Raw genomic sequence first — 15,546 nt, 5'->3', positions numbered from 1 at the left:
GCTGTCAGGAACTCAACAAAAAATTTTAAAATTGCATGCAGAGATTACCTGTTGAATACCGGTGATTGTCTCGTGTGGTTGGTGACGTATGGTAGGTTGTGTGATTGTAGTACGTAGGCTAATAACAGTGGCTTTGTACTGTGCATCTGAAGAAGACTGTTGCTAAAGTCAAATAAATAAAATAAATATTCATGTAAAATAAACAGAAGTACTTACGTCTTGGCGAGGTTGATGGAGATGTCCAGCAACAGCTCGCCCACTGTGGCGATCTCCTCCGTCTTCCACATGTGGGTTTTTGGCTGAGCCACCTCTGTAACACACAACAGAGACTTGTGGTTCAAACTACAGCAGCGTTTATAGTGGCTTAAAATATAATTAGCACATGTTATTGTATGTTCCTGACATATCAAATTTAATTTCATTTATTATCGAAATGTAATTCATCTCCCTTGCAGATAAATATTGGATTAGACAAAAGAGTGACTAAATGGGTGGCTATTTGTGTAGGAAATAGAACTAAGAGAGAGTTAGGGCAGGTGAAGCATTATCTGATCCTTTAATCATTAAGATTGGAGTTCCTCAAGACAGTATTATTGGATCTTTATATTTCCCTATATATAAATGATATAAATAAGGAAGTGGAATCAGCGATAAGGCTTTTTACGGATGATGTTATACTGTGTAGAGTAATAAATAAGTTACAAGATTGTGAGCAACTGCATAAATACCTTCACAATGTTGTGAGATGGACAGCAGGCAATGGTATGATGATGAACTGGGTTAAAAGTTATGTTGTGAGTTCACTAATAGCAGAAGTCCTCTCAGTTTTAAACAGTATGTTCATGGGGGTGAAGTTCCTTATGGGGATGACAGTAAGTACCTAGGTGTTAATATAAGGATATATCTTCTTTGGGATAATCACATAAATGGTATTGTAAATAAAGGGTACAGATCTCTGCACATGGTTATGAGCGTATTTAGGGGTTATAGTAAGGATGTAAAGAAGAGGGCATATAAGTTTCTGGTAAGACCCCAACTAGAGTATGGTTCCAATGTATGGGACCCTCACCAGGATTACTTGAATTGAGAAGTGGAAAAAATCCAAGGAAACGCAGCTCGATTTGTTCTGAGTGATTTCCGACAAAAGAGTAGCGTTACGAAAATGTTGCAAACTTTGTACTGGTAAGACTTGGGAGCAAGGAGACGAGCTCCTAGACTAAGTGGTATGTTTCGAGCTGTCAGAGGAGAAAGAGAATGACATTAGTAGACGGATAAGCTTGAGCGGAGTTTTTAAAAGTAGGTAGTTAAAGTTGTAATTCAAGAATAAAAATTGGGCGAAATATTCATTTACATGATGAGGAATACGGGATTGGAATAAATTATAAAAGAAAATGTTTGATAAATTTCCCAGTTGTTTGAAAATATTTAAGAAATGTCTAGGTAATGTGCCACCTTGGCGACAGCCCAAAATGCAGATCATTGATTGATTGATTGATTGATTGGTTGATTGAGAGAGAGTCATGTATGAACAGAGAAACGCAATACACATCTAAGAGTGGCACACTGAATTCCACCTCCGGTGCTTGCAGAACCTCATCCGAATCATAGGTTAAATCTTCCTGGGTGCAAGTTAGAGAAGCCAAAGTAGTAACATATTTCATGGTTGGGTTTCTCCTCATATACATAATGCGGTTTCGTCATCGTCCAGATATACCCAGTTCTGTAAATTGCGTCTGCATCTTTCCACTCATGTTTGAAATCTATGTAGAACTTCCTATTACACTCACTGCCTGGAAGAAGCTGTTTTTCTGTTTGTAACCAGGCAGACAGCTGCGTAGTTCGGGTGCTCCAAAGACTATGTTGGTTTTTCTGAGCTTTTGTACTAGGTCAAAACCTCGATGAATAATTATAATAATAATAGACACGATATGGGTTTTTCGCAGAGAACTTTGCTCCGCGTCTTCAGAAGAAAATCTCGACTGTACACGAGGAAGTCTTCTACAATTATGAGGGTTTGAATTTAAGTATATTTTACTGCTGGAGAATTGTATTGGTACGCTCGTTCGTCACCAGGTGGCTCGCCGTATGGTAGTACATCGCTTCAAGTGGAAGCTGACGACAACAAGTAGTATCAGAGAGGACATCAGACAAATCAGGGTCGAATGTTGTAGAAGAAATACAACATTCATCCCAGATTCGTCTGATGTCCTGTATGATGCTCCTCACGCACACATGGTGCGATAAAACATCTCATTCGGGGCATAATGTTGTCTTTTGTGCGACGTCAAACAACAACAATTATTATTATTATTATTATTATTATTATTATTATTATTATTATTATTATTATTATTATTATTATTATTTCTTCGTTATACCCATTAAAAGTGAGCGTCTGAACTTGTTCGTAGGCTTGATGGTTTTCGCCTTCTTATCCTCCCAAAATCTATTCATGAATGCACTGTGTTGCATCTTGCGTTCTGCGGACCACTTCCTACCAGTTTTATTTTTAGGTTTCTCCATGAATTTGTGCTTGGCTACTATCGAAATGAAGGTTACACGATATTCTATGATGTCGTCCGTGGTATTAATTTCTTCAAGGTCCGCCTTAATTTCTTCTAGCCAGTTTATTTTGACCTTTTACCGTACATATTCTTTTGGTGAGTCTGTCGCTGTCCATTCCATAGATCAGGCCATAGAAATTCAAGTGTCTCTTGTGTACGGCATCAGTGAACCTGTCAGTTAATGAGTAGAGATCCGCTGTTCTCCTGTTAATCCACATTCCATTTTCTCTCGAAGGACCATAACTTTTCTGGAGAATTTTCCTATCTTGCTTTTTAACTTATATAATTTCAGATTAACTAGATTAATTAATCTGTTCATTAATTCATTAACTGATTAATTAATTAATTAATTCGTCTGTTCATTAATTAATTAATGATTATTTATTTATTTAATGTCTTTTCATTGCCTTACATCATTACCAAGGCGTTGAAGTGTAGTGCTCTGTGGCTTACTGGGGAAGCTGGTGACACGAATTCGTCAAATACCAGCAATTCCAGGCGGATTCGAAAGCTAAGTACTATGGGAGTAATGGTAGTAGTAGTACTGGTTATGTTCAGGAAGCAGGTAGATCCCTGTCATGTGTTATGTAAGCTCTAAACTGAGTGATGTATAGAGCAGCTGTCACTTTCCTGGTGTGAACGTCAGCGGGTTATTACCTGCTTTTTACTACAGGTTTTACCATATTTGTATCACCATCGCACGTTCAAGTTTTTACTCTGATACCATTCATATTAGCGAGACGGCAAGCAATTAACAGGCTCGTATGACTATGGTAATGCAGGCGACGTAGCTAGAAATTTGGAGTCACACATGGTTAGGTCTGTTTATACACTACCTGTCGAAGAATGCAGACGAGAGGAGTTTATGTGATAACATCTTATTTTTGATTTTACCCGTCCAAGGAACGCGGAAAGTAACTCTATGCATTCATTTTGAGCTTTCTTTCCTTGACTTCCAATAGTTCTTCATCCTTTTACTTTGCTGTTTACACCTCTCTCGTGTCCAGATGTTATTATCTTTCCTCTTCTGCTTCTCGTGAAAACCCTTGACATTTTGTATCAACCTTCTGAAAGATTTTCTGCCTTGTATTATATCGTCTGTTATTTCCATGTCTGTCATATTTTTTTTTACTCCTCGTTGCCATGGTTAAACACTTGTTTTCTCCTCAATCTGCTGTTATTCATCTTCATTATGTAACCACAAATTTCATTCTCCTCTCCTGGTCATGCCTGACATCCTTTCATTTTCTTCGTCCTTGTGTAGATCTTTATTCTTCCTATGTCTAAACTCTCCTTCCTCCATTATCAATGGTCCTCATATTTTCCTCTGTATTTTCCTTTCCTTTTTTCTCTGTTGTAGTTTGTGTCATCAGTTCATAGATTGGTTTGTTGCAGCTCTTCACGCCACCCTATCCTGTTCTCCTGTTCTAAATTTTTTATTTCTACGTAACTGCTGCATCCTACCAATGTTCTAATCTGATTGTCATATTCATACTTCGGTCCACCCCTACCGCTCTTACCGCCCACACTTCACTCAAAACCTACCATTCTATCCCTTCTTCTGTCCGACTCGTTGGCTGAATGGTCAGCGTACTGGCCTTCGGTTCAGAGGGTCCCGGGTTCGATTCCCGGCCGGGTCGGGGATTTTAACCTTCATTGGTTAATTCCAATAGCCCGGGGGCTGGGTGTTTGTGCTGTCCCCAACATCCCTGCAACTCACACACCACACATAACACTATCCTCCACCACAATAACACGTAGTTACCTACACATGGCATATGCCGCCAACCCTCATCGGAGGGTCTGTCTTACAAGGGCTGCATTCGAATAGAAACAGGCACTCGAAATTATATCGTCCCTGTTCTGCCAAAACGGCGAATGTTACAATTCTCTTCCTATCCATTATTTCCCTTAAAATTGGTCACGCCTTCCAGCCACATATTGATATTCGGTCCATCAGAACAATTTCCGTTGAGTTCATTTTCCTATCTGCGTGTGTTAAGGAAAATGAACCTTACTGTACCATAGTGAAGGAATGTATGTTTGCATGACATTTACCCACTCCTAGAGTGCGATGTATTTAAGGTTCATTTTTCTTTACACAGGCGCATAAGAAAATGAACTCAACGAAAATTGTTCTGATGGACCGCATGTCAATATATAGCTGTAAGGCGTGACCAGTCTTAAGGGAAATAATGGATAGGAAGAGCATTGTAACATTCGCCGTTTTGGCAGAAAAGGGACGATATTATTATTATACCGAAAACTGCTTCGAGTTACGTTATCAGACTGCTACGTTCACGTATTGCCGGGATTTCCCTCCTACATGATGATGACTACTAGTCTACTAGTGACGTTTACGCTGCCAAAGGACCAATGAACTATGTGCGAGACCCGAAATCTGCGATTCCCCTAGACATCTACCAAAATAAATGAATGCTGCTGCGGTTACCGAGGAGGAGGGACAGAAAGAGAAGGCGAGAGATGTGCATGTCTCTAATATTATGACGTATCGGTAGTTATAATAAATTAAAGCAGTAGATTGCATATCAATACACCTCTTTGATAGTAGTAAACACAAACAGAAAAATAAAGAAGAGAATAAGGCAGCTGCTGCGTTCTTAAAAGAAATAAGGAGAGGGAATTTCAAGACACGTGAACGGTTCGTACATTTAGAGCTGCTAGAAGAGCAAATCATGACGTTGCATGATTAACTGCAGTATCTGAGGCGGGCTGGCAAACAGCGAAAATATTAAACCTCAAGATAAAATAGACACACTAGCATGCTGTAGCAGCGAAATAAATAAATAATGATTTTGCCATCCCCATAGCTCCTCAAAATTCCTCAAAAAGTAATTCCATGCCTAAAATTACCCTGACTCTTGTATCCCCCAACTTTCCCTCTCGGACGATTACATCCCCCTAAATTTAGGGGTAAAACGCCTAAGTTGGCAACACTGAGGATGAGTCTCCCAGTGAGTGTCTAGGTGTGGCGAGTGGGGAGTGGGGAGAGTGTGGCGAATCAATCTGGGGAGTCTATGCGATTGCACACGTTGTCTACGAAGAATACTAATACAATATCTTAAAATATCAGGAATATAATCAGGCTAGGCCGTGTGCGTCTGCAGAGTTTCGCCCTGAGATTTTGAAATCTTCGGCCGTGAAAGCCATTTTTGGAATTGTATTTCCATGTGAAGTACATATTTTTGAAAACGGAGAGTTCACTTCTCCTTAAACAGGTTAGCAATCCATATTTGCTAACACGGCGTGAGCACGTAGTTGGCCTGTCACTGATAAATAGAGTCTCAGAGGTGCGTGCCTATCCATCTGATGAACCCACATGGCACATCTGGGCGAAACACGGCCTAACCGCCCAAAATATGGTTCTATTCCTGAGATTTTAAGAATACTGGTACAAAGTATGTCCTTTTTAAGTAAGAACCATTTTAAATATGGCCGCTGCAGCGCTTCGATCATCGTTCAGAACATGCGCGCTCAGTCGTACATCTGTAGGCTAGCCATGAATGCCATTACGGAAGCAACACCCCGTATTTATGTTTGTTTGTGCGTATTGAAAATTAACGGTCCTGCCGAGTGTGAAGTACGCTCTGTGATTCAATTTTTAAATGGAAAAGGCGTAAATGCTGTTGAAATTCACCGGCAGGTTAGTTAAGTGTACGGAGAACACAATAGAAGCAAAGGAATGGTAAGAAAATGGGTATTTAGAGAAGGCCGTACTAATGTCCATGACGACAAGCATTGTGGACGACCTTCTGTCAATACTGAAGACTTGATGCAAAAAGTTGATGCAAAGGTTCGATAAAACAGATGCCTTAAGATTTTGTCATTACGTTATGAGTTACCTGAGGAGTGTTCTTTATGAAATAGCGTCAGATTATCGAAAGTTGTGCTCACACAATAGAAAACAAACGGGCTGTCATACTCACAAGGGGTATTTTGTTTTTGCTTCACGACAATGTGAGATCTCACACTGCTAATGGAACCCGAGACCTTATCGCTTCATTTGGTTGGGGACAATTTGATCATCCTCCGTATAGTCGTGACCAAGTGTCTAGTGACTACCACTTGTTCCTGCGCCTGGAAAAGCATTTAGGAAGTCAACGTCACGACGATGACGATGACCACGCGGCAGTGGCTGGCACATCCGGCAGATTACTATGCCGATGGAATTCATAAGCTGGCTTCAAAATATGACAAGTGCCTTAATGTGCCTGGAACTTACGTTCAAAGGTAGTATAAGGTACAGGCTTACATGTAAAAAGAAACTGTTTAAAAATTGCATTACTTTTTTCTATATCAAAACGGCACTTACTTAAAAACACGCTCCTGTTTAATAAAAATGTCGGTGAGAGTGTAAACAAGTTTTAGTATATTTAGCGTAACATTGCGTTACAACCAGCGACTTATCCAAGTGGAAATTGATGAAAGGCGCTCAAACCGATAGAGCGGATCAAGAAATCTGTTCTGAGTGAAGCTGAATGGTCCAGAAAGTGAAAGTCCAGCACTGTCGAACCTTCTGCTACTCATGTGATCAACAGAAGATCTCGCGGCGAATCCAAAAAGGTGGCACACACTAATATCGAGAGGTAAAGGACCGCATCAGTTAAGGTTGACAGCACAAACACTTGTGCCATTGAATTAAAGCAAGGAGTGAGACAAGGCTGTGTTCTATCTCTACTCCTGTTCAGTGTTTACTCTGGAAAGGTATTTTCTGAATCACTAGATGGAAAACAGGAAGGCATCGTTCTTAATGGAATCAAAATAAATAATCTGGGATATGCAGATGATATTGTTTTGCTTGCAACAATTGCTGAAGATCAGCAGACATTACCAAACTGTGTGGTTGAACACAGTGCCGCAGCAGGTCTGCGTTTAAACACGAATGGTCATAAGCGAACATGTCATTCAACCTGTTAACTTGACAGTAGCTGGAATATCACAGGAGCATGTCCAGCGCTTTAAGTATCTCGGCAGCGCACTGGAACAATGCTGTTGAAATTAGGTCTCGGATTGAACAAGCAAGGGCTGCATTCAAAAGAATGAGCAAACTTCTCTGTAACAGGGACTTTCAGACCAATCTCCGTCTCCGTTTACTTCGGTGTTATGTATTTTCTGTCTTGCTTTGTGGTGCTGAGACTTGGACTCTAACAGAGAACACCACCAAACTACTTCCATCCTTTGAGATGTAGTGCTACCGACACCTGCTCAGAATATCATGGGTAGACAGAATACGTAACTCTGAAGCACTCCGACACCTGAACAAAGCGATAGAGATCATGCACAACATCAAAAATAAAATAAAAACTTGAGTACTTTGGCTATATATTTCGAAATGATAAATATAGACTCCTTCAGCTTATCGTACAACGAAAAATTGAAGGAAGAAGAAGTAGGGGAATCTACGAGAATGGTGTGGGCTCAGTGGCCCCACTCTTTTCCGAGTTGCTGAGAACAAGAATCAGATCGCCCTGATGACAGCCGACATCAATGAGGATATGGTACAAGAAGAAGAAGAAGAGGAAGAAGAAAGGAGGCCAGAAACGGGCTCGGATGGGTACATTATATTGTACCAGCTTACCAATTTATTCTGCAGAATAAGGGGTGGCAGCATAGTCGAAGCACCATCACTTTCTAGCCGACCTTCATTGGTCATCTCATGTCCCTTTTCGACCACGACAGTACTAGGTTTGTGAGGCCTAGAAAGATTTTAGACATAAATACGTCTACAACTTCGGTCTAGTTACTAAGATACCATTCCAGAAAGTCGACCAAGCGAGTTTTGACATGCCTATAATTTCTGAACTACTTAATATATTCCAGTGACATAACCAGGTGAAGAATTAGTGTATCTAACGTGACTTTGGGTTAGAGCAAGTCACATAACCTAACGATACGCTGCAAGGGGAGGGGGCGGGTAATTTTCTTATATATATAAAATATATGAGTAAACGACTGAAATTAGAGATGAATTTTTTCAGACTGTATACAGTAATGAATAAGATACAGGATTGTGAGCGACTGCAACAATACCTCGACAATGGGGTGAGATGTATCGTAGAAAATGGCAGGATGGTAAATAGGGTGAAGAGTCAGGTTGTAAGTTCTACCAAGATAGAGTCCACCTCCGTTAGCACGATTAGCTGGCCGCCTCGAAGGCACGGATTCGATACCCAATACTGCCAGTGATTTGAGAATGGCGGAAGGGCTGGCATGTGGCTGAAATGGTACATGCAGCTCACCTCCTGAAGACAGCTGCAACACCTCGGGATGAGGACTGTACTTTTACCAGAGGAAACGTCCTCCCAGTTTTAATTACACTGTTGGTGGGGGAAAGTAGGCCCTATATCATACGGAACACTATAAGTCCTTTCTTTATTAATCCGTTTACTCTCCAGGGTTGTTCGTTTCCCTCGGACTCGGCCAGGAATCCCACCTCTACCGCCTCAAGAGCAGTTTCCTGGAGCGTGAGACCTTGGGTTGGAGCATACAGCTGGAGAGGAGGACCAGTACCTCACCCAGGTGGCCTCACCTGGTATGCTGAACAGGGGTTTGATGGGAGAATGGGAAAATTGGAAGGGACAGACAAGGAAGCGGGAAGGAAGCGGCCGTGGCCTTAAGTTAGGTACCATCCCGGCATTTGCCTTGAAGAGAAGTGGGAAACCATGGAAAACCACTTGAAGGATTGCTGAGGAGGGAATCGAACCCCCTCTACTCAGTTGACCTCCCGAGGCAGAGTTGACCCCGTTCCAGCCCTCGTACCACTTTTCAAATTTCGTGTCTGAGCTGGGAATCGAACCCGGGCTTCCGGGAGTGGCAGCTAATCAGACTAACGACTACTCCACAGAACTATAAGTGTTAATATAAGGAAATACATTCATTAGTGTAGTCACAATAACGAGTTTGTTAATGAAGGTTACAGATCTCTTCACATGGTTATGAGAGTATTTAAGTATTGTAGTAAGAATAAAAAGGAGATGGCGTTATGTCTCTCGCAAGACATTAATACTTAGAATATGGTTCTAGGACCACTTGATACGAGAACTGGAAAATATACAACGGAAAGCAGCACAATTTGTTCTCGGTGATTTCCGACAAAAGAGGAGTGTTATGAAAATGTTGCAAACTTTGGGCTGCGAAGTTTTGGGAGTAAGGAGACGAGCTGCTCTACTAAGCGGTATGTTCCGAACTGTCAGTGGAGAGATGACAAGGAATAAAATTGAGTGGAGCTTTTAGAGGTGGGAGTGATAAATTTCGAAATCAAGAGAAACGTAGGGGCAAATATTCATTTATGGGAAGATGAATTATGGACTGGACCAATTTATCATGGGAAATGTTCGATAAATTCCTAATTTCTTTGAAATCATTTAAGAAAATTTGAGGTAAAGAAGTGATAGTGAATCTGCCACCTGTGCGACTGCCCTAAATGCACATGACGGATTGATTTACTGATGCACGAAAGGGCGGGTCGCGTAGCATTTGCGGAGCTGTAACCTCTAGAATGAGTAGCGATACAGTATTTGTAGTAGGGTCAAACAGTAGCGTCAAACGACTGTTAACAAACCAATGATCAGCAGTCGACAACAAATCTTGAAAATATAGTTTCATCCGGGAGATGACTCATTTCTTACAGAATACTGTTGATGGCAACTGCGAGTTCTGCGCCATGTTTCAATCTCATCTACTATACTGGCACCCTGGGAGAAAATTACTCTGTTAATAAACAAATTTTCTAAAAAGAAATTAAATGAAGTGTGACTCGGTCTAGAAAGCCAAGAATAACGGCCGAGAGGATTCGTCGTGCTGACCAGACACCTCTTAATGTCCAGACCATCTCTTGTCTCGTTTCTCTACTGGGTTGGGGATGAAGTGTTATGATTATTCGTAGCGAGTTTTTAAGACCGGATTGCCTTTCCTGACGTCAACCTCAGCGGAGGAGTTAATGAAATGAAATGGCGTATGGCTTTTAAGCGCCGGGAGTGTCCGAGGACATGTTCGGTTCGCCATGTGCAGGTCTTTTGATTTGACTCCCGTAGGTGACCTGCGCACCGCGATGAGGATGAAATGATGATGATACACATACACCCAGCCCCCGTGCCAGCGAAATTAACCAATGATGGTTAAAATTCCCGAACCTGCCGGGAATCGAACCTGGGACCCCTGAGACTAAAGGCCAGCACACTAACCATTTAGCCATGGAGCCGGACATGAGATGAAATGAATAACGTGATATAATGATGGTAGGAAGGGAGATGTTGAAACGCGGTGTCGGCACATAGCCGACTCCTCTCGAATAGCACCAAGGGGTCTACCCAAGGCTTTACGTCCCCATCCGGCGGAGGAATCACCAACAACAGCGTTATATGCTCTCACTCCATATGAACATTACAGAGAGGTCTGAAAATGAATCCAGGATTTTCAGCATACAGTCTAGTGGTTAGAAACTGTATACCACCACCTCTCCTACCCTCCACCAACGGGACTCCAACCGGCTGACCACGGCGTCAGACTATGTAGATTTGACGCTTTAATAATCATGGCCACGAGGCTGACAGGGGAAGGTCGTCATGTGGTTTTCTAGAAAAGTGTTCACATTTAGAGGATTTTCCCTTCACTAAAAATAGTTTAGCCCTATTCAAGCCTTTTTGCCAATGGGCCTTATTTTGTTCAAAATTTAACGTTTAAAATCGATCCTGAAACGCAAATACTTCCGACTTTTCTCCGAGGCGTAGTTGGTAGCACATTGGGAATTGAAGTTTCCGCGTTCAATTTTTTTTTCATTTTTCTTTTCTTTTAGTTTCATGTTTTGGTACAATATTAATGTTTTTAGATTACATCAAATAATTTATTATTTGTTGTTCTTTTTAAAATATTTACAATATCAGTACATGTTTACATGTATTTCTTTCTTAATCTACTGTCCAGGGACCCCTGTTCAGCATGATAGGTGAGGCCGCCTAGGCGAGGTACTGGTCTTGCTCTCAGTTGTATTCCTGACCCAAAGTATCACGCTCCAGGACACTACCCTTGAGGAGGTACAAGTGGGATCTCTCGCTGAGTCCGACGAAAATCCAACCCCGAAGGGTAAACAGTTTAAGAAAGAAAGACAAAGAGAGAAAGACGGAAAGAAAGAAAGACCACATGACAACCTCTCCGTGTGAGTGACGTGGAACGTAGTGTTTCCATTAATTCAAACTTATATTACGATGGACTTGGTCACGTATATCTCGGTAACCCACATTACTTCAGAATCCATGGTGATTCCTACGCCATAAATTACTTGTTTTTACCAACGACCGTTATAATGTACAGTTATATAATTACATACAGAATGTAGGCCTACTTAGTCAATATATTATGTTGCATGATTTTCACTGCGAATGCACATTAAATGTCTTATGCGGCATTATAGCATTCATTGACTTAGACAAAGCTGTTGACATGATACATTGAGAACTATTGTTTAAGTGTATGAGGAAAGTAGGAACTGACTGGGACGACAGGAGAATCACCTGATTAATTTACAAGAACCAGTGTAGAAATGTAGTGGAGAATGGAAGTACAAGAATGACAAGTATTACGAAAGGAGTGAGGCAAGGTTGTCCACTCCACCATACCTTTTCACTTTGTTTATTGAAGAAGTAATATGTGTTTTAAAGGAAAGAACAAAGACACCTCCGTACAGGCCATGAAGGCCCTTGGAGGAGTGGAAGGTAAAGGCTTCCACCATTGTTAACCGCGGCACGTGATGGGGTAGAGCGGTTAGCTCTATGCTCGGCCGCCGTTGCCCCCCAGGTACTCATTTTTGGTGTAGGCTGAGTGAACCTCAGGGCCATATGCACCTCCGGAAGTGGAAATTTCGTTTCTTAAATTTTACGACTTCCTGACGGGAATTCGAACCCACGTCCTTCCGGGCGAACCGAGCACGCCTTTACCACCTCGGCCAGGCAGCCCCTTTTAAAGGAAAGGGCTAAAGGAATAAAGATGAAGGGAAAAGAATCCACAGTATTATATCTGCTGATGACATTTCCTGTGAGAAGGAATATTGACTTTTCTGTGCGATACATTGGAACATTACAAACTTAAAATCAATAGTAAGAAAACCAAAATTTTAGTTGTGAGCAGGCAGGGAAATTAATACAGACATAAGAATAGGAAACTGAAAAATAGAACAAGTGCAAAACTTCTGTTAGTTAGGAAGCGTTATAACTGAAGACAATAGATGCACCAAGAAAATCAAAAGAAGTATAACTCTTGCTAAATAGGCCTTTCAAAATAAACGAAGTATATTTTAACAAATACCCATATAAGTTTAGTGAAAGGCTTTTGTAAAATCCTTTATCTGGAGTGTACTACTTTACGGTTGTGAGAGCTGGACTACTGGAAGAAAGGAAAGGGATTCACTGGAAACAAACGAAATGTGGCTTTGGAGGAAAGTGATAAGGGCATGCTGGATTCAAAAATAAAAAAAATAAAATAAAAAAAAGATGAAAGGAGAAGTTCTAAACGAAGTTAATGAGCAACGGAGACTGATAAAGGATATTGAAAGAGGAAAGTTAAAACTTGTAGGTCATATCCTAAGACATAATGACTTCCTAGTAAACGTACTTGAAGGAAACATACTAGGAAAGGGAAGAAGAGGAAGACCAAGGAAGACATACTTCGAAGATGATAAACTTGACGGGATGTAAAGACTACAAGGAAGTCTCAGGAGGACTGAGAGAAGAACGATTACAGCGACAAGGCTTAGCCCTTACTGTATGATGATGATGCGCCATTATCATAATCATGAAGAATGTGGTTAATGTAAGAGAAGTTCGAGATCCTTAACTTCTGCATAAACAAATATTATAAGGTATCCAGACCGTAACATTTCAACGAGTGCACAGCCATTGAACTACTTCTTCTATCAGGAGTTAAGATTGTGATCTAGACTAGAACTTTCCAAATACGTCAGTTACGTAAAGTAGATAAGTACCTGGCTAACCTCGAATATTTTCATCACTGTGGTTACTCTTACTTCACCCGTGACGCACTCAGCGTCGTCTAACACATTCCAGGACATCAATTCCATGAATGTTGTTGTTTGAGTCGTCACTACATAGACTGGTTTGATGCAGCTCTTCATGCCTCCTTATTCTGTGCTGAACTTTTAATTTCTACCTAACTACTACCTCCTACGTCTACTGCAGTCTGCTTGTTATAACCATACTTTGCTCTACCGCTACCGTTCTTACCGCCTACACTTCCCTGAAAAGCCAACTGAACAAGTCCTGGATGTCTTCAGATGCGTCCCATCATTCTATCTCTACTTCTAGTCAAATTTAGCCAAACCGTTCTTTTCTCACCAACTCAGTTCAATATATCTTCATTCTTGATTCAATCTACCCATCTTACATTGAGCATTATTAAATAACACCACATTTCAAAAACTTCTGTTCTCCTTCTTTATGAATTAGTTATCGTCCATGTTTCACTTCCAAACAATGCCACGCTCCAGATGGAAGTCCTCAAAAACATGTTTCTAATTCCTATATCAATGTTCGAAGAGAACAAATTTCTTTTCTATGGAAGGCCCTTCCTCTCTTGTGGCAGTCTGCAGTTTATGTCCTCCTTACTTCTGCCATTATCAATTATTTTACTACCCAAGTAACAATATTCATCTACCTACTTCAAGACTTCAGTTTTAATTCTTTTCTTTACAATTGGCTTACGTCACATCGACACGGATAAGTATTATGGCAACGATGGTGTAGGAAAGGCATAGGAGTGGGAAGGAAGTTGCCGTGCCCTTATTTCAGGTACAGCCCCAGCATATGCCAGGTGTGAAAATGGGAAGCCACATAAAACCATCTTCAGGGCTGCTGGAAGCCGGGTTCGAACTAACTATCTCCCGGATGCAAGCTCACAGCTGTGTGACCCTAACCACACAGCCAACTCACTCGGTAAATTTAATATTTCGCGCATAACCTAACTACATTCGAATGCACTCCATTACTTTTGTTTTCATTTTGTACACTTTATCCAAGACGCTGTCCATACCATTCAGCAATTTCTCCGGATCTTTTGCAGATTCAGATAAAATAACAACACCGTCAGCAAGTCCCAGGGTTTTGATTTCCTCTTTCGGATTGTGATTCCTTTTCCAAATACCTCTTTGGTTTCCTTTCAAGCCTGTTCTATATAAACAATGTAAACGAGGGGGCAAACTACAGCCTTGCCTCACTCCTTTCTGGATGCTGCTTCCTTTTCAAAGCCGTTCCGTGATAGTTATAAATGTACCTCGCGCTGCTTATCTAGTACTTGTGTCGCTATCAGTGAGTAGAATAGAACAACAACGCCTTCAGCAGGTGTTTGGTGTTAGGTAATGATTACATATGTTTATTTACTGATGTAACACTCCAGGACTGAGGTCTCATTCCGAGATCAGGAAGTCCTGCCATTCAGACGACATTCAATTCATTAAATTAGCCAGGTATTCCCTGTGGTTTCGTATCTTAATTAACTTGTTAAATGCCTTGGCAGGTTATGTTATGAAAGGCTTTACTTTTCGTTAAACAAATATAGTCTGCAGAGACACCGGAGTGACTGAAAGTGTTTTCTTAAATACTGCAGTAAATCTCTGACATTATTTCTGGTTCCGTATCACTAAGGTGCCACTAGAGAACTTCGTACTTAAATAACCCATTGCCTTCGACGCTTGCCGCCTAACAAGGATCAAGTTGCACATCTCGAAAACCCTATCCCCAAGCTCGACCCAAAAGTGCTCCGTGAATATTCCTTTAGAAGTTTCTCCATATCACCATACAAGGGTAAGGAAGTAGTATTATTTTCCCACTGGAAGAAAGGAAACGCTTAGACCAGAAATAACAGAGGTATGTCATGCACACTTAAACAATAAAATGAACTACAATGTTATCCAAGTTCATCTCTTCCTGGAAGGAGCCTTAATATATTCCATTGA

The 15,546-nt window shown here is 41.1% G+C and overlaps 1 protein-coding gene across 1 annotated transcript in view; it reads right to left on the bottom strand.

Annotated features, from left to right (window-relative positions):
* Positions 1-15,546, bottom strand: part of cysu (Curly Su) — a 231,237-nt gene that overhangs the window by 93,104 nt on the left and 122,587 nt on the right. Inside the window, exon 5 of the mRNA XM_068227559.1 lies at positions 217-310. Coding sequence (XP_068083660.1) covers positions 217-310 — 94 coding nt within the window. The remainder of the gene's footprint in view (positions 1-216; positions 311-15,546) is intronic.

Source organism: Anabrus simplex, chromosome 1 (genome assembly GCF_040414725.1).
Source record: "Anabrus simplex isolate iqAnaSimp1 chromosome 1, ASM4041472v1, whole genome shotgun sequence".
Lineage (NCBI taxonomy): Eukaryota > Metazoa > Arthropoda > Insecta > Orthoptera > Tettigoniidae > Anabrus > Anabrus simplex.
The sequence above is the reverse complement of the archived record's forward strand: the minus strand, read 5'-3'. Positions and strand labels throughout refer to the sequence as shown.